The 20274-nt window shown below is 45.5% G+C and overlaps 3 protein-coding genes across 6 annotated transcripts; all 3 read left to right on the top strand.

Annotated features, from left to right (window-relative positions):
• On the top strand, nt 634-2781 carry LOC110436232 (PI-PLC X domain-containing protein At5g67130-like). Of its 3 annotated transcripts, none has more exons than XM_021462711.1 (4): nt 634-789; nt 973-1910; nt 2020-2243; nt 2309-2781. In XM_021462711.1, exons 2-4 carry the CDS (start codon nt 1112-1114, stop codon nt 2558-2560), a joined length of 1275 nt encoding a protein of 424 aa, XP_021318386.1. In that variant the 5' UTR covers nt 634-789; nt 973-1111; the 3' UTR covers nt 2561-2781. The 3 variants fall into 3 exon arrangements, with proteins under 3 accessions (XP_021318386.1, XP_021318388.1, XP_021318387.1); XM_021462713.1 differs by having other exon boundaries at nt 682-789; nt 977-1910; XM_021462712.1 differs by lacking the exon at nt 634-789 and having other exon boundaries at nt 846-1910.
• LOC8055467 (peroxidase 2) lies at nt 13715-15290 on the top strand. 2 transcript variants are annotated; one of them, XM_021462755.1, is made up of 3 exons: nt 13715-14275; nt 14391-14951; nt 14981-15290. In XM_021462755.1, exons 1-3 carry the CDS (start codon nt 13796-13798, stop codon nt 15116-15118), a joined length of 1179 nt encoding a protein of 392 aa, XP_021318430.1. In that variant the 5' UTR covers nt 13715-13795; the 3' UTR covers nt 15119-15290. The 2 variants fall into 2 exon arrangements, with proteins under 2 accessions (XP_021318430.1, XP_002448824.1); XM_002448779.2 differs by having other exon boundaries at nt 14391-15290.
• Nucleotides 17652-19192, top strand: LOC8055466 (cationic peroxidase SPC4-like). The gene has a single exon (XM_002448778.2). The coding sequence runs from the start codon at nt 17859-17861 to the stop codon at nt 18900-18902; it is 1044 nt and encodes a 347-aa protein (XP_002448823.1). The 5' UTR covers nt 17652-17858; the 3' UTR covers nt 18903-19192.

The raw sequence follows: 20274 nt of genomic DNA, 5'->3' as shown, positions 1-20274 counted from the left end.
ACAGGCAGGTAACTACATATATACCGCGAGAGATTTGCTGAATTAAAGGACGGTGAGATTAGAATGACAGGGATCGAGGTGCCTGCTGCTTGTAAGCTTCTTCTTGTTCAGATATAGATATATACTCCTATATATCAGCGCTGCACATGTATGGCACCCGTCCGTCCACTTGAGAGAATAATCTGAGCGATATGATATGGTCGTGGTCGATGGGGATTGGAGAGAGGTAGCTGGGGCTTAGGCATTGTTTAGTTCGCAAAAATTTTCAAAATTCTCCGTCACATCGAATCTTTGGTCGTATGCATGGAGCATTAAATAGAAACGAAAATAAAAACTAACTGCACAGTTTACCTGTAATTTGTGAGATGAATCTTTTGAGCTTAGTTACTCCGTGATTGGACAATGTTTATCAAATAAAAACGAAATTCTACGGTACCGAAAAACAAAAAAATTTTGCCAACTAAACAAGGCCTTAATTGCCATGCATTGCCAAAGCAGCAGCATGCCGCCCCTACCCAACACCCTACCACGCCACTAGTATATGTTTGTTGATTTGTTGTTGTTGTCGTTTATTTCCCTCTGGCTACCCTGAACTGAATAATAGAATCTGGAATGAACCCGGGGCCCTGAATCTGATCACATATATTGTACATGCATCCTCTGAATCTACACAAATTTCTCGTTGGAACGACAGGGGGAGCTAGGGATAACCAAGCATTCTCAGCCAGCCGGTAAAATGCATGGCAGCTGGGAGATGGACAGCAAGTCATCAGTAACAGCATGCAGAAGGTAATAATTTTATTAAAGGCCTGGGTGAATGCTAGCTCCGATCCACTGTGTTTGTCTCTGAGGATCAGATCAGGAAGCAAAATCACATTGACGACAAATCGTCATGATGAGCAAGGGGCTGCTGGGTTCTATTAGACAGAATAAGTATATTTCATTTCAGGTAAATCTATCTATTCTTGGCAGGCAGCGCTGCAGCTGCACTGCATGGATCGCGGGCGTCCTCCAGTTGAACACACGCTGTACGTGCCATGCCAGGCTGCCCTAGCTAGCCGGCCTTGTCCACGGCCGTACGTGCCGGACACTTGCTTCGCCCCTTGCAATCATGGCCGTGGCCACGGTCCGGCAGCGGCGGCGTTGCTTGGTCGTCGTTGTGCTGGGAACGGCCATTGCCGCCGCCTCCTTGTTGGGCGCGGCGTCCGGCGCGGCGCTGGTGGGCGACTCGTGCAAGGCGTCGTCGTCGTCGTCGTCGTCGTCATCCTGCGGCAAGGGTCTGCGATGCACGACCTGCGTGCCTCCGCCGGGGACCGGGCCGGCGGCGTGCGCGCGGACGACGCCCGTGGACCCCAAGACGCACGGCACGGGGCTCCCCTTCAACAGGTACGCGTGGCTGACGACGCACAACTCGTTCGCGGTGGTGGGCACCAAGTCGCCGCTGGGGTCGGCCATCATCTCGCCGCCGAACCAGGAGGACTCGGTGACGAGCCAGCTGAGCAACGGCGTGCGGGGCCTGATGCTGGACGCCTACGACTTCAACGACGCCGTCTGGTTCTGCCACTCCTTCCACGGCAAGTGCCTGCCATTCACGGCCTACGTCCCCGCGCTGAGCGTGCTCACGGAGGTCCGGGTGTTCCTCGACGCCAACCCGTCCGAGGTGGTCACCATCTTCCTCGAGGACTACGCCGCGCCGGGCTCCCTCAGCAACGTCTTCAACGCCGCCGGGCTGTCCAAGTACTGGTTCCCGGAGTCCATGATGCCCAGCCCCAGCAAGGGCGGCGGCGACTGGCCGCTGCTCAAGGACATGATCGCCGACAACCACCGACTCGTCGTCTTCACGTCCAAGAGAGGGAAGCAGGGGACGGAGGGGCTCGCCTACCTGTGGGACTACGTCGTGGAGACACAATGTAAGTACCTTGTTGTTGTTGTTGTTGTTGTGGTGGTGGTGGTTTAGATAGAAAATTGGGAAGGATTCGGAAACCATGCATGCATGCAAATGCAATGCGAATAATGCAGATGGCAGCGAGGGCATGTCGGATGGCGGTTGCCCGAAGCGGTCGGAGTCGAGGCCGATGAACTCCAAGGCCCAGTCGCTGGTGCTGCTCAACTTCTTCACCAGCAACCCGAGCCAGAGCTGGGCGTGCAGCAACAACTCCGCGCCGCTCATCAGCAGGCTCAACGCCTGCTACCAAGCATCCGCCAACCGATGGCCAAACTACATCGCCGTCGATTTCTACATGGTATGCTAATACTACTACTAATAATATCATCATCAATCGATTAACCGTACACTAACTATGATTAGAGGAGCAACGGCGGCGGCGCTCCCCTGGCCACCGACGTCGCCAACGGCCGCCTCCAGTGTGGCCGCGACGGCATCACCTACTGCAAGCAGTCTTCTGCTCCGGCACCGGCACCGGCACCCGCTTCGGCTTCTTCACCGTCTCCGGCCCCGGGACCGGATTTCGCTGCCGCCGCTTCTCCAACCATTTCTTCGTCTCCTGGGCCGGCACCTGGGCCTGCTAATAGCTATTACTACTCTACTAGTTATAGTTAAAAGGAAGGGAAGCCGACGCGGCAGATATGGGCCTCAGCTGGGCCTGGCCTGAAAATATTCATGAGAGAGGCCTGCTACTCACTGCTCATGATAAATTACATTGTCAAGTTTTGTGTATATATATAAGAGTGATGGTACACCAAGCATATTATATAGAGGAATTTTGCCATAACAGTGATGGTGCAGAGCTTAATTATGTATATTGCTCTCCATTGTTATCACTATCTCTTCTCGTGTCGCTCTGACCTAGGGGTTTTTGTTCTGTTCACCTAGCAGAAAAAAATAATTGCTGCTAATACTGATTTATTGTAAGATAAAAAATATTTTATAACTAAAAAAATAATGTTGATAAATTCAAGTGGATTAATAGATCTCGGAGTGCACTTAATAAGCTTTGAAAATAAGCCATATGCACGTACGATCGAAACGTACAGTAACGCAAGCTTTGAAAATATGGGAGTTGGAACAGGTAGCTAGCACACGTAGCGCGGCGCACTTGTGTACACAGCACAATATCCATTGCATAATGCATTGCATTGCCATGCTCTGCTGGCGCTCTCTGGTAATAATAGGCTGTATATATATAACATGCAATTAACATTCGGTCAATCAATACGAATTCAAATTCAAATACATGGGTTCACACGTGAGCGTCACATGACGCAGTAGCTAATAAATTGTCAAGTGATATATCCTAGGAATATTTCATTCACACCTCATCATAATATATCCATCGCTGTAGTAGTCGTCAAGGGCTCAGTTTTGCTTCCCCTCCATATGCATGCATACAAATAGTGTGTTATACTTTTATGTATATTAGGATTGTGCCTGTGTGTTGCAACAACAATAAATAATACCGTCGAACTTATGTCCGATGGAATTTCATTATGCTAGTGGCCGGGTCCTAAAGAACTGCGGGTATTCGTTTAGAGCACCGTCTCCACTCTTACCGCCACCTCTCCCCACCCTACCTCTCTTCACGCTAAGCGAATTCAAGACAACAGGGCTTTGCCACTGACCGTGCTTTGGCTCGCCCCATGCTAAGCGGCGGCTCCCATGCATGCCGAAAGTAGGGGCTGCTTGGCCTTAACCTTGTCGTCACGGATGATATGACGACGATGGGTCGAAAAAGGATGGTGGGAGCGCTAGCAGTGCATATATTGCCATGATATAGATGATGAATTTGAGGAGGCATGGATGTTTTGCCCACCAATTATACTTTGATTCCCCTCTCCCCCCACCCACCCCAACTCTTAACGTTGAGTGGTGGATCCCTAGACCGAAAGTGGAGGCTTTCCTTGACCTCGTTGGTGCAGATGATATATATGATGGCAGCAGTGATTAGGCCAGTCTTAATGGGTTTTATGAGAGTTTCATGCATGTTAAATATGTTGATGGCGCTGTAGTAATAAAGAGAGAGATGATAAGAGTTTCATGGAAGTAGAAAGAGTTTCATCCCATAAAAGTCCTATATTTTCAAAATAATATGGTTGTGTTGGAAACTGAGTCATGAAACTTCCATTAAGAATTATCTTAGGGTCAAGGAGGATGGTGATAGATGGGTGGCAGCTTCAATAACACGGGATCTTTTAAATTAATATTTTGAACTACTGTAAGGGGAACTTCCAATAGTTTCACGGGCATGCCTACAATTTACGCTTTGTTGTTTCAATAATAAAGCGGGAAACCTTTTCTTAAATAAGATTAGGTCTAGGACTTTTAGATTCAATTCGTAGTTGGTACAGTAATATGATCGATATTATATATGATCCACTCTACCTTCCCTTAGCTTGTTCGCGTATGCTGTATATCGTTTGGAATTTGAGTAGAGTGCGCGCAGGCAGCCAAGCATCATATCCATGATCGACTGCATGCCTCGAAATGTGTATGTATATGTATGATGCATGCATATGGTGCTGGGCACCTTTTATCGATCGATCCGATCTCGATGGAACGCCAGCCCAACTCACTCACTGCCTAACTACACTAGCTAAGCTTTGCTTTATCCACTGATAATATAATATCGATCGATGAAACCATTGTCCAAGCATGGCACTAGCTATAGCCAAATTGATTTGCATATGAATATGCTTTGTCGTTCATGAGCTAGCCGAGAAATGCGCGCCCTGTGTATGCACGTGCCTGGATAATGTACTGGACAGCTAGTGGCCATTTTACTATCGTTACTACTCCTCTCCATTCTGAACCAATCATATCACTTCATGTCTTAGATCTCGCGTAGACATGGTTTCTAAGTTAAATCCAGTTTCTATGATTTTTGCTCTCTCTCTTTAATAACTACCTTGCTACATCAGCAAAATGCTTAGGTGACACCATAATTAATGTCTATAGAAACTATGATGGTTTCTGCATTGGGAGTGCTCTGATCTGTTTGGAACTCCACCCTGTCTGGTTTTGCATATACTGTACTTTATTTACCGCCATGCAGGGACCAGCATGACCATGAGAGGGAAAGAGACACATTTATAAAGCTATACTATTTTTTTAATACAATTGAGACCTTTTGGCTCTATAATACCATACCATACTGAGTTAATTAGATAAACTGACCAAGCTCATCAAAATGCTAAAGTATAAGGCAATGCATTTATATTTCAGCATACTTGAGTTGTCGCAACAACCACAATGATACTCTTTAGCCACACGAAACCCAACTACTCGATCAGTGATCACCAAGGTTATATATGGCGTGACATAGTAATGCTGGTCTATTTAATTACTTTCGGTTTCAAAAAGAATACGAGTACAATGTAAATTTTAAGTATGAATCTGAATAAAGACTTGTCCAGTTCATATCTAGAAATTATATTTATTTTTAGACAAAGGGAATACTCCCTCCATACCCATAAAGAAAGTTATTTTGGACAAGGTTTGAGCCAAGCATTGTGAATATAAATCATGAATAATTTTTTAGTTGTTAAGTTTAAAAATGTGAAAACTATATGAATATATTTATCATGAAAAATACTTTTGTAAAAATATACACATACCATTTGTTAATAGATATTTTTTATAGAAATAAAGAGTCAAAGTTAGGCTTTAAAACCGTATCATTGTCCTTAATGACTTTCTTTATAGGTACGAAGGGAGTATTTAAAAAAAACATAGCTCAGTCTTCAATCAAGCACGAAGTTTAAGATGGCATAATCAATACAACATGGTTAGTTAGCCGATGGTTGCCCCTCAAACAAACATCGAGATCAAGGCTTAGCAGCCTCCCAGAGACGTACGTTCCAAAAACGCGAATGCAAAACACTAAAGGACAACTACACTGAAAGAGCACCGAAAGGAAAACGGCTTAGCCCTCTCGGTGGGTGTCCGATCCCTGGGCTAAAAGAAATGGAAATGGTTGTTCACCAAGTACAAGCTTGAGTCTTAGCCTAGCCGGTACTTCCCGGGTCGATCGTGTCGACCTGTACGGCTTTAATAAATGGCTTAGACTCTAACTCATTCTAAGCAAACACCACAGCTTACGGTCTTTCGATCCAAGTGTCATAGAGATCGACAGGAATCGTAAAGACTATGAGCACGAGAAGTTCCGGTCTCTCTCAACCCATACGCCATTGTAGTTGGCGAGAGCCAAGAGAGGGTGGAATAAAGAGAGAAGAAGAAGGGAAGTGGTCTACTCCTTCCAATACTCATGCCACGGCAAAAGACAGGGCATAAGAGGGAGTGACACACCAAGGACACGAGTGCTCAAACTACTTGTAGGGTGCCACAACCTAGGTGCACTAAATGCACTAAGACATCACTAAGGTTCTTAGCGGTGCGGTTGTCACCGCGAGAACCAAAGAAATGCTACGGTTGATTAAGTACAAGCATACAAGAGTTTAAGCACAAAGAACCAAAAAGGCAGGGAAGGGATACGAGATTCATCTTCGTGTGACCCACTCGCCATAGCAACAGCGGGAATCGCGGGATTGGAAACGAAACATCAATCAAGCAAAAGAGGCTTAATCCACATCTTACTGGATCGATGGGATTGAGAACAAGAGAGAAGAAGAACGAATCACACTCTTTCGACCAACTCGCCATGGAACGAACGACGATTGGTTAAAAGAGATACGACCCCACGATCTACTCCAACTCATAACACTTCTCAACCTAGGTGCTTCTGAATCGGCACAAGGTCATTTCCGTAGTTTCAGGCGATGCGGTTGTCACCGCGGAAACCACGGGAAATGCCCGGGTCTAGGTGGCATAAGCATACGAGATAGATAAGATAAACATGCGACAAAAATAGGATAGGCTCGATGGCCATGGCGAGGCGTCTCGCGACCATGAGCTTCACCTAACGAGTTGGCTTCCGACTGTTCCACGACGGTTGTCCCCTAATTCGTATCCCACTCGACTAGGTCATTTAGGTCTCGGGTGTGCGGGTAAGAACCGCGTCGTTAATGACATCGAGTCCACGATGACCACGTCCGAGGGACGGGAATGGGAGCTAACGACCATAGCGCAACGAAGTCAACTAAACACAGGGAATGAGTTACGCTCGGCATCGCGATCACGGCGGGACGAACCCACGATCGAAATGATTGAACGCACTACCATTTCCCTAACCGGCTCGAAGGCTCGGTCCTCAGGCAACGACAAACACATAAAGAAACACGACTCGACCAAAGACAACGCAAGGGACACGATGACAACTCGGAGTAGCACATTTCCATAGCACGAGAGATAGATAGAGATAGATAAATAAATAGACCGGCACGAAGGCACGGCACAGGCATGGATATATATCATATAACAAGTATAGATAAATCATGATAAGGACGGATGATAGATAACAAAATGATGTAAGAACAGATATGAATTAGTATGGAGGAGTTTCGTCAACGTCGACTAGGGTTGGGGGGGTTTCGACCTTGCAGAACACGAGGAAGGTGGCGTACGCCTGCTGCTGCACAGATGGTGACCGAGGCGATGGTGCCCCCAGGTCACGCTCGGCGAAGGGTGGACAGGGCTCCGACGTGTGCACAGCAAGGCTCCAGCGGGGGTGGTCGCGGCATGGACGGCGTCGAGGCATGGCGAAGCTCCTGCTCGGCGATGGGGTCGCGGGTGCGTCGCTCCTGGACGTGGCGACCATGGCGTTGCAGACGACGGCGTTGTGGTGGAGGGCTCGGAGCAGCACACGGTGGGGACGACGCGGAGGAGCGACGTGCTCGCGGTTCGCTGGGACGAAGGTCGACGTCGCTGCCCCGGTGCTTGGCGAAGGACCACGGCGTCGCGGACAACGGCGAGGGCGCGGTCGACGTCGCGAGGGCAGAGCGGAGGCGAAGCGGTCGGCGAGATGGCGTCTGCGGCTTCGAGGGCGCTCCATAGCGGCGGCTGCTCGGCGTCGAGGTCGTCTGGGCGGGGCTCGACGCGGCGCGTGCGACGTCGCGGCTGGCCCCCGTGGCGACGAGGTGGGGCGGTGGCGCGGCCACGGCTCCGGCAGCGTCGTGGCTCGGCGCGCGACACCGAGGCACCGAGGGCGAGGCGTGTCGCGGACGCGGCGTCGCGACGGCGGGTGCGTGGGGACGGGGCTCGGCGCGGCGGGGCGTCAAGGGGCTCGGCAGCGTCGTGGCGGGGGCGAGGTCGGGCGCTGGGCGCTGGGTGGTGGAGCAGAGCGGCGTCGGCGTTGGGGAAGAAGCAGGCGCGCGCGGCTCGTATTTATAGCGGCGGCGGGCTAGGGTTCTAGTCGGTCTTGGCGTCCGTGCCGTTGATGTGACGGCTGGGACACGCGGCGGCCGATGCGGGGTCGAGGGTACGGACGCCGAGGCAGGGGTGCGTGGCTTCTCCACATCAGGCGGCGGCGGCGGGCTTGGGGAGAGGCAAGGAGCGCGCTAGGGTTCCTGGCTGGGGCGCTGGCGCCTCCTGGGCCGCGCGGCTGGGCCGAGGGAAGGCGCGCGGGAGCTGGGCCGCGTCTGCGCGGTGAGTTGGGCCAGGGCAAGGAGGCTAGCCGCGGGGGTTGGGGTCTTGGGGAGGCTGTCTGGGCCAGCGGCGCTGCTGGGCCGAGGCGAGGCGCTGCGCGTGCGGGCCTGGGAGAGAAGACGCGGGGGAGCGAGCGGGCCGACCTGGCTGGGCCGGTAGCGTTAGCAGGCCAGAAGGAGAGGGGGAAATGGTTGGCCGGGCCTGGGCTGGACTGCAGAAAGGGAAAAGAAAGGAGAGAAAGAGGGAGACTCGGCCCAAGAGGATAGAAAAGAGTTTTTCCATTTTCGATTAGGCACAAAGGTATGAAAACAAAAGGAGATCGGATAAAATCCGATGGAGTTTGAGACGTACTCCAACAAAAAGTTGAGAAGGGATTCGCTTCGCCCTTGAGATAGGCCCTACGAAGATTCGGGAAGACTTTGCTATGGATTTGTGCACTCCAAAAGAAACTCAAAACCCTAAACAAGACTAAACTCCAAACCGACTCACGAATAAAAGCACTCACCTAGAAACAAATCTATATGTATGTCACGATTTGTTAGCAGGTTAGGATCGATTTAGATCTAAAAACTATATGCTTCACAAGATTACAATAAAAATTTTAAAAAGTTCGTATTTTTGGTTTTCGTAAAAATCTGAGATGTTACAATATATAGTCTACCTTGAAAACTCTGGTGCCTCGCTAATGCCTCTAATTACAAATGCAAGTTTAACTTGTGCCTTTGCATAGGAAGTAGGCTAAGATAGATAACCTTATGCTATCATTAACATGGTTGCACTGTTAATTCACCTTGTTATGGTACTCCTGATACCTTCTAATAGGAGAAGCTAGTTAATTAAGAGGGTTAAATAAGTACATGCTTTTTAAATTTAGTGGACATCAAACAATTAATTAAAGATAATTCGAACTCCCGTGGCTCTATTTCAAGCTACTATGGAAGAGGCTAAGGTATCGATTCTAGCATGTTGTAACTCTCTATTATCTAAAGACACTGAAAGGTTGCTTGTTAGATCAGTCGACATCTATACTAGTAGGTATATATAATTACGACCTAACGTTGTAGTCATTTACTCTTCGTGTTGTTCTTCTTTCGTCCCTGGTCTATTGTTGTTTGCCCAGGTTTTGTTATAAACTCTTCCTCTTAATAAAAACATGCTATGAATGATTGTTAAAAATGAATTAAAGGTAAAGAAAGAATTAACCGACTAACTCAGTTGCTGAGTTCCTCTACACGCACGTCTCAGCAGGATCCTTATTTACCCTGGTTGCTTTGGTTCATGCATTTATATATAGGGGGAAACCTTTCTATCTAATTGAGCATGTAAATAGAGCTAGCATGTGCCAGGAAAGAAGAGGTAAAAGGGTGTGATAGAACTGTTTCATGAACGTTTCACTCATAAATATTTGTTGTATTTTAGGAAGACTACTAAGTACTAGACAAGGTTAGCAAACTTTTTTTGACACCTATAGCTTGACCATGCACGGTCTTTAGTGATGGAGTCATCCATCTATCATAAGATATAAGGGATTTTCAATTGTCATGAGCCAGTCATTCTAAGTTTGACCAAGTTTATAGAAAAAGTATTTACGATATCAAATGAGATTCTTTAAATACATTATGAAAGTCGTTTTCATAATTTGCATCTTTGATCTGATATATGTTAATGTTTTTCTCTAAAATTTTGGCCAAAAAAATTTACATACCAACGAAAATTATAGTAGGTACTATCTTAGCCAATTTAATCTTATGACGTAGGGTATACTATGAATTTTAGCAAGAACTAACTGGGTGAAATATTATCTTCCCATTGACTTACATATAGGTATACGTTCCAAAGTCTAAACTCCACAAATTAAACAATGTTCCTTGTCACCCAATTCGCGGGTCCTGATCGCCTAGTATATGGATGCTATGACAGCAACATATACACATGCAAGCTGACCTTTAATTAAAACGTGACAAATATAGACTCCGTACGTTTACATTGCTACGACTTTTCAGTTTACTTACGGCGTCTTAGATAGGAGTACTACATAACAAGACAAATTTACAAGAGTTGGTAGAGGATGCAATTTATATTTTTTTTTTAAATAGCAAAGAATGAGAGCGCTACGCTTGGCGGGATGCCTGGGGGCAACGGCAGAGGAAGCCTGGGCCGCCGCCGGCCTAGGAACGAAACAGAGGTATGGTGCGGCAGAGTGGAGTAAGTCGGATCGGGTGGATACAACAAATTCGGTTGATACAGTACTACTCCCTCCGTTCCAAATTGTAAGTCATTCCAAAAATTTTAGAGAGTCAAACTTTTTTAAGTTTGACCGAATTTATATAATAAAATAATTATTATTATAATACCAACTAAGTATCATTAGATTCTTTCTTAATTATATTTTTATAATATACCCACTTTATGTTACAATTATTAGTATTTTTCTCTATAATTTTGGTCAAACGTAAAAATATTTTGACTCTCCAAATTCTTGGAATGACTTACAATTTGGGATGGAGGGAGTACAAGACAAGAAAATAACCACGAACACTCATTGGATCTATATTTTATTTTATACCCACCTTTGACCTCATGAAAAAATGAACTCCTAAATTTACATCTTAGTTGCCCACGTGTGTTATTATGAAAATTAATTTAAAAACAATCCTTTAAATTTGCATCAAAATTACTTACTTCTCTTTCATGATGAAGGATAATTTAAAACAATCACCTAATTTACATCTAAATTTAATATCTATCATTATATAAAAGATTATATAAAATTACCTTTAATTTATATATAAATTATTATCCACCTATAATTTCTATATAATAAGAAAACTAAAATGTACCTAAAATCTAGGTCGAAGTATGATAAACTATTATGGAAAGAGTTGAATTGCATATACGAAAAGACCAATATACATTCAGTTACCTACCTATGTGGGCCTTGCCTGTGTACTGCATCTATTTTGTGTCAAAAGACCAAGCGAGGTACTCTATATGACCTTTGGGCTACCTAGCTAGGGAGGCCAAAGGCCCAATTTAAGGCTCCGTTTGTAGATCTCGTATCGGCTCTAGCTGTTCATAGGAGCTCCTTTTCTCACTCCTATCTCCTTCTCTCACTGAGCCAGTGGAAGCAGATGAAGCCAGTTTTTTTAGCTTCACCTGCTCCAACTCAAGAAAAAATGTTTTATAAAATGTTTATAACTCAAGAAAATATCTCAAGAAGCATAAAAAGCACTAGAAAATGCAGAAAATCTAGGTAAGGCCAACATGCATATGGTCCATGGTCACCCCTAGGTTCTCCATTTTCTTAATAAAGCTAAAAGTAATCCATGGCTAAATGATTCATGCATATTAATGGCCCCCTAATTTATTGATGCCTCACCCTTAGGCTAGTCTCAATGCATGTTTTATGAGAGTGTCATGCACATTAAATAGGGTGCTACATAAGCAAAATTGCTGACTTGGCAGAGTCATTAAATGAAGGAGTTTCATCAGATGAGAGAAAAGTTTTATGCATCCCCATAAACTCATATAGCTCGGTTACCTAGTTTATAGTCTTGCTAACTGTACCATGAAACTATGTCTTTATGTTGTTGTTCAAGCTCCACCATCGAAATTAAAGCACGCTACACTCTGATGATGGGTAAGCAGGCACATATATATTATACACGTATGCTGATATGTGCCCATAAAAAAACATGCATCGTCAGAATTGAGAGCTGTGCTTTGACTATGCATGCACGTGGTTGGAAATGGCGAGCTATATATGCGGTCCTTATTTTAGCTGGATGCATGCATGCACATGCAACGACGCAGTGCAGCGAGAAACGTCGGTGCGTAGTAGTATTGGATTAGGATCTCGCTTTGCCTCGGGAGAAGAAGGAATCCCACACATCGATCCTCTTGGAGTAATTTGAATCGAGTAGGATAGCGTGGCCGGCAGCATCATGCATGGAGATTGATGCGTCGCCCTCGATTAGATCGAGATCAGCTGCTGCGCGCGCGCGCTAGTTAGTTGATTATATTAATATGCATGTGGATTTTATGTGATGTTACAACGTACACATTTAAATTAGAGATAGTAAGATTCCTGATTGATTTTTGGCTCTATATTGCATATAACTTCTCAAGATGTTTACAATTATTTGTGTCAAAATGTTATTTTTTTTTTCAAACGACAGCTTCACATAATGATCGGCGTAGGCCATGAAGCTCAAAATAGCCGCCTTTTCCAGCTTCAACTCGCTCGATCTGGTGGCTCCTATATGCACGGAGATCCGATCTGTGAGAGAATTGTTTATGGAGCTTCATATGTACTAGTAGAAGTGCTCATACTACGCCAAATGTGATGGAGGTCAATAGAAAATACGTGTTTTTCAAAATTCGGAATCGAGACCTCGATGTTCAAGTTCCCTAATGCATATACTAGTTGAGCTACATTCACATGTGACTGAGACTACATAGGCGCTATTCTTTTAAAATAAGTTAAAGTAGGTTGTATTTAAGTTGTTCTCTTCACCTACTACAGAAAGTTCTATATTTTTGAAACAATTTTTTTGTTTATATAATTTTTATGAAAAACTTTTTTTTTCGAATCAAAATCTAGTCTACTAGCCAAATGGTTTCGTGAAGTGATTATGATTCATCACCAGAAACATTTCTTGAGAGAATCTAGATTTGAAACATTTCTATGAGAATCTAGATCCCTACCATGTGTGCGCCATAGATTTCCTGAATATTGGTAATTTTCATAAAAATTTAGTTAAACTTGAAGGTTTTTTATTCCTTAAAAAACGAGAATTGTACTTGTTTTTCCTGAACAAGGAGAGTACAAACGGAGGTATCTCACTTATCATGGGTAGGGTGGGGGAGCTTAAATTACTTTAACCCAGGTCAGTGTACCTGACATTGTTATTACCCCACTTAAGCAGCTAGCTGAGTAATCAAATTGATAACCATGCAACTGGAACGAGATCATATATATTATGAATTGATGCGCGCGCATCCTCGACCTGGAGTCGATCAGTGTAGGGGCTCTGAATAGGTTATAGATATCCACATCCACGTGATATGGAGCCAAGGCAACGCATCAATCTCCATGAATAAAATATATGCATGCCACTAGCTACGATCAATCAAATTAATGAATCAGAGTCCGGCAGGGGATCCACTGCATGCATGCAGCGCCTGCATGAAGCCTATATATATCAGGCGAGCCGAGCAGCTGCTGCATATAATACACACAGTTGTTGATACGATACGATCGACCTGCAGGTAGCTAGCTAGCTAGCTAGTAGATCGATGGCAAGATCAGGCAACAACGTCGTCGTCCATGTCCTGGTGGCCATGGTCGTCCTGTGGGACGGAGCCGCAGCAGGGGCGGCGGCGTTGCCTCTGCCTGATTTGGAGACGACGACGACGATGAACGACACGGTCACGGGGAGCTTGTCGGCGGACTTCCATTTGGAGTCGTGCCCGGACCTGCATAGCATGGTGCGGTCCGCCGTGCAGGCCGCGCGGAACCAGGACGTGCAGATCACCGCGGGCCTCCTGCGCATCTTCTTCCACGACTGCTTCCCGCAGGGGTGCGACGCGTCGCTGCTGCTGGACAAGACCCACCCCGGCAGCGAGCAGCACGTCCACCCGCAGAACGCGGGCCTGAACCACAAGGCGCTGCAGCTCATCGAGAGCATCCGAGACATGGTGCACAGGAGGTGTGGAGAAAGAAGCGTCTCGTGCGCCGACATCCTCGCCGTCGCAACCAGCCACGCCGTCAACCTGGTACGTATGTGTATTGTTGCACGTACGTGGACGACGTAGATATATATATATATATATATATATATATATATATATATGCCTGTCAAATCATATCATATCTCATGCATGCGCACAGGCCGGTGGCCCTTTCATCAACATGCAACTCGGCCACCGTGATAGCGTGGACCCTGCACAACCATGGCAAGTGCAGACCTTGCCGGCCCCCACCGCCGACGTCACCACGCTCTTCAACAGCTTCGCCGGCAAGGGCTTCGTCAACGCCATCGACGTAGTGGCGCTCTCCGGCGCCCACACCGTCGGCAAGGCGCGCTGCAGCTCCTTCAGCGACCGCACCAACAACCCCAACGACGACGGCTTCGCCAGGGAGCTCGCCGCCTTCTGCGCCGGCGACGGCAACCGCCAGCACAACCTGGACGTGATCACGCCGGACTCGTTCGACAACAGGTACTTTGCTGACCTCATCAACAGGAAGGGAGTGCTCACCTCCGACCAGGCGCTCACCAACGACGGCCGCACCGCCTGGATCGTCAACGTCTTCGCCCACGACCAGGCCAACTTCTTCCAAAAGTTTGCGCAGGCCATGGAGAAGATGAGCAGGCTGACGAGCCCCGGAGGCGTCAAAGCCCGCCGCAACTGCTTCAAGCGCGACGCCGGCGTCAACATCCAGACCACCGTTGCAGCTGCTGGCTCAGGCGACGACGAGAGCCAGCTTGCGGCCTCTGCTTGATGCATATCAGCACAAGCAGATCCAAATCTCTGCTGCCATTATATATGTGGTCTGTCGATCGTCAAATAAGTAACACTACAAGCGGCAATGTTTGTCCTTGTTTGTTAGGAAGCTAAACCAAAAGCTTATTAATTAGTTGGTCCAGGTCGCATGTACGTAGTTGGTGTACGTTTGTCTACCCAACCAAAGCATCTAGGTCGTTGTCAAGTCATTGTTGACGTTGAGACGATTTTGGGTGCTTTCTGCTGTTTTCCTCTTAATAAAAATCGTCTAGCCTATTTACTCCTAGCAGATGTCCGATTGAGAAAATGGCAAGAGTACTAACGTGTGACAACTCACAAAGGACACGTGTCCACGAAAAAAGAAAATGACCAAGAGCATATTATGTTTAGTTTTTCCTTTCCATATATAGGCACACATATAGAAAGTTCAGTAGAGCCGAAAAAGTGTATTAATGTTGTTGAACCAAATTAATATTTTGAAAATGCCGATCTACCTCTTCCAATATGATAAATTATGTTACTTTTTTTTACATGTCTCTCTCTAACTACCGGACAGAAACAACGCACATACAAATGGTACATAGTCCGGTTCTAATATTTAGAGAGAGTTTCTTATTTTAGTCCTTTTTCTATTTTTTTTTTATCTCTGCAGATGTCCGGATCTATTATTCCTGCGTGAAACACAATTCGATCACGAGCTACATACAAAAAAGTCTAGACAACATAGCATAATCAAGCAAATAAATACAATTATACTAAACACAGCTTGTGTTTTTGTGGGACAACAGAACACAAAATATTATTATAAAACGACAAAACCGTTACTGTATTTGCTTGAATTATGCTACAAAAATCACTAAAACCATACCCTATCTGCGGCATGAGTCTTTATAACGTGGTATGATTTGTGTTTTGAAGTGCTTGGTTCGTTTGAGTTTATTAACTAAATCTATTAATTATTTAGTAGTATTTTTTTATTGTAATAAATCAGCGAATAATATTTTTTTTAATAATCTGTCAGGCAAACAATGCACGGCACGCGCGGGTCCAGGGGCAGGTAGGCCGGCAGGGGCACAGGGTATCTAGCTGCGGTGCGGCACTGCAACTCCAGTACGTACTCCACCTGCACCTGCACCTGCACATGCAGCCACGACTCAACTCACTGCGTCTCTAGATCGTCCCTGGAGTAATTAATTTCCCAATCACGTGAACTGATGCGATGCAGCATCAATCCTCCTGTAACGATCTACTCCGCCCGGCTCGACGTAAAACCGTGTTGATGCTGATGAGAAAAAACATCGTAAAAATTATAGCGGAGAAGTTCAAGCGAATAGCATGTAAGTAGTATCATTTTTGTTTTCTAATAAATCAACTATTTTAATTTTAACTAAATATATACAAGAAAATATAAATATTTATAGCATATAATTAGTATTATTAGATAAACCATGAGTCTATTTTCATAATAAACTTATTCAAAGATACAAATTTTGCTATAGTTTATACAAATCTAGTTAAATTTAAAAAATAAAATTGATCGATACGGATATCATAGCTACACTTATTTTAGGACGGAGGGAGTATTCACTTCTCTAGTTACTCCCTACGTCCACGGACCAAGTCAGTTAACTGGCCATTCGCTTCGTTGAAAAGTCATGACAGAAAGTACTATTGGTATATTGGTAATTTGTCGTGAGATAAAAGCACAATTTCTTCGCTAAAATGATATGTCTTATAAGACAAAATGACTCTAAATAAAATTATTTTGAAAATATATTCTGTAACTAATCTAAAAGTACATATTTTGCATTATGAATTTTTAATATATAAATTTAGTCAAAGTTTCATTTCTTTGATTTTTTGAAAAGCGAGACTTGCATTTTTTTCTAAATGAAGACAATATTAATAATATCCATCCAAGCCACTGTACCTGTCGTCTCATAGACCTTTTCTTTATATGTCATATTAAATTTATCTTAAACTAAACATTCATAAATTTAGCTACTAATTTATAAAAAAAATTCATATAGTATGCAGACACATGAATTATATACTATAAAATTTAGTTTTCATAAATTCTAAAGGTAATAAAGCTTATATAACCTATATAAATTTAAATATTAAAGGTTAAAGATAGAAATGCTTGACCCAGGAGAAGACTAGCTAATACGACATGTAGAAAGATAGGGGGATTGTTATCATATCTCACCTCTGCTTACTAAGATCAAGTATGATGAGAGGGTGTATAAACGGACTATAGAGTGTATCACATCAAATCTATATTCAGCTGATACACGAGTTTTGAGAAATTCTATACTATGAGAGAATAAGGTGGGACAATCATTAATGACGTAGCATGCACTCCCTCCATCCCTAAATAAAGTTAAAATGATCTTTAATCAAACTTTTATAAGGTGCTCTTTTAGTGACACGTATATTTATATTCTTTTCTATAATAAACTCTTAAAAATATTTTTTTTATATAAATTTAGTTCAACGTAACAAAGTTTGACTTAAAACATCTCCAGTAATTAATTTGCTTAAAGATGGAGGGGGTATATATTATATATTTGGGCTTTTGACTTGCTGTAAATAACTTCGTACAGGTAACAGTTAGCTTGATTGATTAAAAAAAGAAGCTTGACTATTATTACCCATGGTTGTCTGATCGACTAAGCCAGCGGCATGGCCATGGCTGCAGCTGATGAACTGGCTATAAATATCATCAGCTGCTGGCTTAATTCAGTGCACCACCAGCAAAGGGGTTTGTAGTATCTGCTTAATTAGCCCGGCCTTCTAGTGGTAGACTAGTAGTAGCAAGTAGCAACACGACGCGCGCGGCCGGCCGGCGAGAATGATGAGCGGCAGCCGTGTATTATTCGTCGTGGCCGCCGCCGTGGGCGTGCTGCTCGCCGCCGCTGCCGTCTCCTCGAGGCCCGTCGTCGTGCCTCTGGCTACTGGCCGCCCTGGTGCCGGCGGTAACGACGAGCTGTCGGTGTACTTCCACGTGGAGTCGTGCCCGCAGCTGGAGACGATCGTGCGGTCCGCCGTGGACGCGGCGCTCCAGCAGAACGTGCGGCTGACGGCGGGGCTCCTCCGTGTGTTCTTCCACGACTGCTTCCCGCAGGGTTGCGACGCGTCGATCCTGCTGGACAACGGCGAGCGCGGCCTCCCGCCCAACGTCGGTCTGCAGCAGGAGGCCGTGCAGCTGGTGGAGGACATCCGCGCCAAGGTGCACGCGGCGTGCGGGCCCACGGTGTCGTGCGCCGACATCACCGTGCTGGCCACCCGCGACGCCGTGAGCCTGTCCGGCGGGCCCTCCTTCACGGTGCCGCTGGGGCGGCTCGACAGCGTGGCGCCGGCGTCCAGCAACGACGTGTTCACGCTGCCGCCGCCGACGTCGACCGTGGACGCGCTGCTGTCGGCGTTCGCCAGCAAGAACCTGTCGGACCCGGCGGACCTGGTGGCGCTGTCGGGCGCGCACACGGTGGGGAAGGCGCGGTGCAGCTCGTTCGGCGACGTGGCGGGGCCGGCCACCGACGACATCACCCGGTGCGTGACGGCCACGTGCTCCGCGGCCGGCGCCGGCGACACGCTGCGGGATCTGGACTTCCTGACGCCGGCGGTGTTCGACAACCTCTACTTCATCGAGCTGACGCTGAAGAAGAACAAGGGGGTGATGCTGCCGTCGGACCAGGGCCTGGCCACGGACCCGCGCACCAGCTGGCTCGTCCAGGGCTTCGCCGACAACCACTGGTGGTTCTTCGACCAGTTCGGGACCTCCATGGTCAAGATGAGCCAGCTCAAGGGACCGCAGGGGAACGTCGGCGAGATCCGCCGGAACTGCTTACGCCCAAACACCAACAGCGATGTCGATATCGCCGCCGCCACTGCTTGAGTGCTCCGACCGACCTCGGATCCATCCACCGCCAGTGTCAGTGTCACTAGTCCTAACAACAATAAATAAAAAAACAACGCCCGTGCCGTGAGCGCGGGCACGTGGCTGTCCACTTGTAGCAGTCACCACCATGTCGGCGTCCGTCCACGTCGCACTGCCGATTTTTGTTCAGGCTCAGATCTGATCTGATTAGATCCTGCGCGCCGCGCTGTTATTTATTATAAGCAATATATAGTGTTTCATTACATGGCATCTGTTTGATGAGTTTCATATTCTTAAAAAACTATTTTTGCTTTTAGTTTTTCAGATATAGAATTACGAGCAAAAACTGATGAGGTGTTTGGACCCCCTAGTTCGCCTCGTTCGTTTGGGTTTATCGGCCGAAACTGTTAGCCATTCAGCACTATCTCTCATAATAAATCAGCCAACAATACTTTCTTGCTCACCATTTTCTTCCAAATTTTTTGTCCCCTCCCCGCTTTACGGACGATTCCTTTTTCTTTTGACTTTACTAGATTATATCTTAGATCTGAACTTTTTTTCCGCATGCAAACAAACAACAAAAATTAGGAAAGCTGATTTCAATTTCTAATTTCGTACACAATATATACATCAAAAAGAGGTATTAGTGACTTTAGGTAACGGTTGAAAACAAGACTATTTGCATCTTCTTCTCAAGTTTTCTTAATAAAGAATTTCACTAAAGCTAAAGCACAAGGTACAACTCTACAAGAAGTGAGGGAGAATGTCAAACACACCCCAATTTACAGAGCGCCATAGTTCTTGATGATACCTAGTAATAGTACTGAAATTAGTGTTAAATTTTTGGTACGTTTAGGGCTAGTTTGTCAAGGCTCTAGCTCCACCTAAAAGGGTTTTCACCTTTGACTTCTCTTGTGAAACAGCTTCTCGTGAAGTTGAAACTATTTTAGAAACATTTGGCAAAAACGACTCTAGTAGTGGTAGCTTCTGAGGGGAGCCTTTGCCCACACAAACTTTATCTAGATTGATAAATAGAAAATATTTAATAAAAACTAGTTTTTGTTCTCTAAAATATATTATATTTGAGGATAAATTTTGAATGCTCGAATGCATTATATTACATAACGAAAGGAGTATATGATAACAACACTCGCCGAGGACCGGTACAAGTATCACACCTACCATGTTTAAATGGACTATGTCTACGTGTCCATTTGGTATAGTTGGTTGAAGTCAATGACCAAACTTTACACTACTTTAACTTACTTATGTCGTCTAAAATTTTCTGAGGTAACTAATAAATTTTATATAACACTTTAGAATTCTTGTTTGCATATTAGGAGTGTTAAAGTGGTCTAAAATTTTAGACCATGATTACCCCACGAACGAA

The sequence above is a fragment of the Sorghum bicolor genome, chromosome 6 (genome assembly GCF_000003195.3).
Source record: "Sorghum bicolor cultivar BTx623 chromosome 6, Sorghum_bicolor_NCBIv3, whole genome shotgun sequence".
Taxonomy (NCBI): domain Eukaryota; kingdom Viridiplantae; phylum Streptophyta; class Magnoliopsida; order Poales; family Poaceae; genus Sorghum; species Sorghum bicolor.
This window is presented reverse-complemented; position numbering and strand designations above follow the sequence as displayed.

Coding starts and splice junctions, on each gene's coding strand:
- LOC110436232 (XM_021462711.1), top strand. CDS start 1,112: ATGGCCGTGGCCACGGTCCGGCAGCGGCGGCGTTGCTTGGTCGTCGTT. Junction 1,911..2,019: donor CTACGTCGTGGAGACACAAT/GTAAGTACCTTG, acceptor CGAATAATGCAG/ATGGCAGCGAGGGCATGTCG. Junction 2,244..2,308: donor TCGCCGTCGATTTCTACATG/GTATGCTAATAC, acceptor AACTATGATTAG/AGGAGCAACGGCGGCGGCGC.
- LOC8055467 (XM_021462755.1), top strand. CDS start 13,796: ATGGCAAGATCAGGCAACAACGTCGTCGTCCATGTCCTGGTGGCCATG. Junction 14,276..14,390: donor CCAGCCACGCCGTCAACCTG/GTACGTATGTGT, acceptor GCATGCGCACAG/GCCGGTGGCCCTTTCATCAA. Junction 14,952..14,980: donor TCAACATCCAGACCACCGTT/GCAGCTGCTGGC, acceptor CGACGACGAGAG/CCAGCTTGCGGCCTCTGCTT.
- LOC8055466 (XM_002448778.2), top strand. CDS start 17,859: ATGATGAGCGGCAGCCGTGTATTATTCGTCGTGGCCGCCGCCGTGGGC.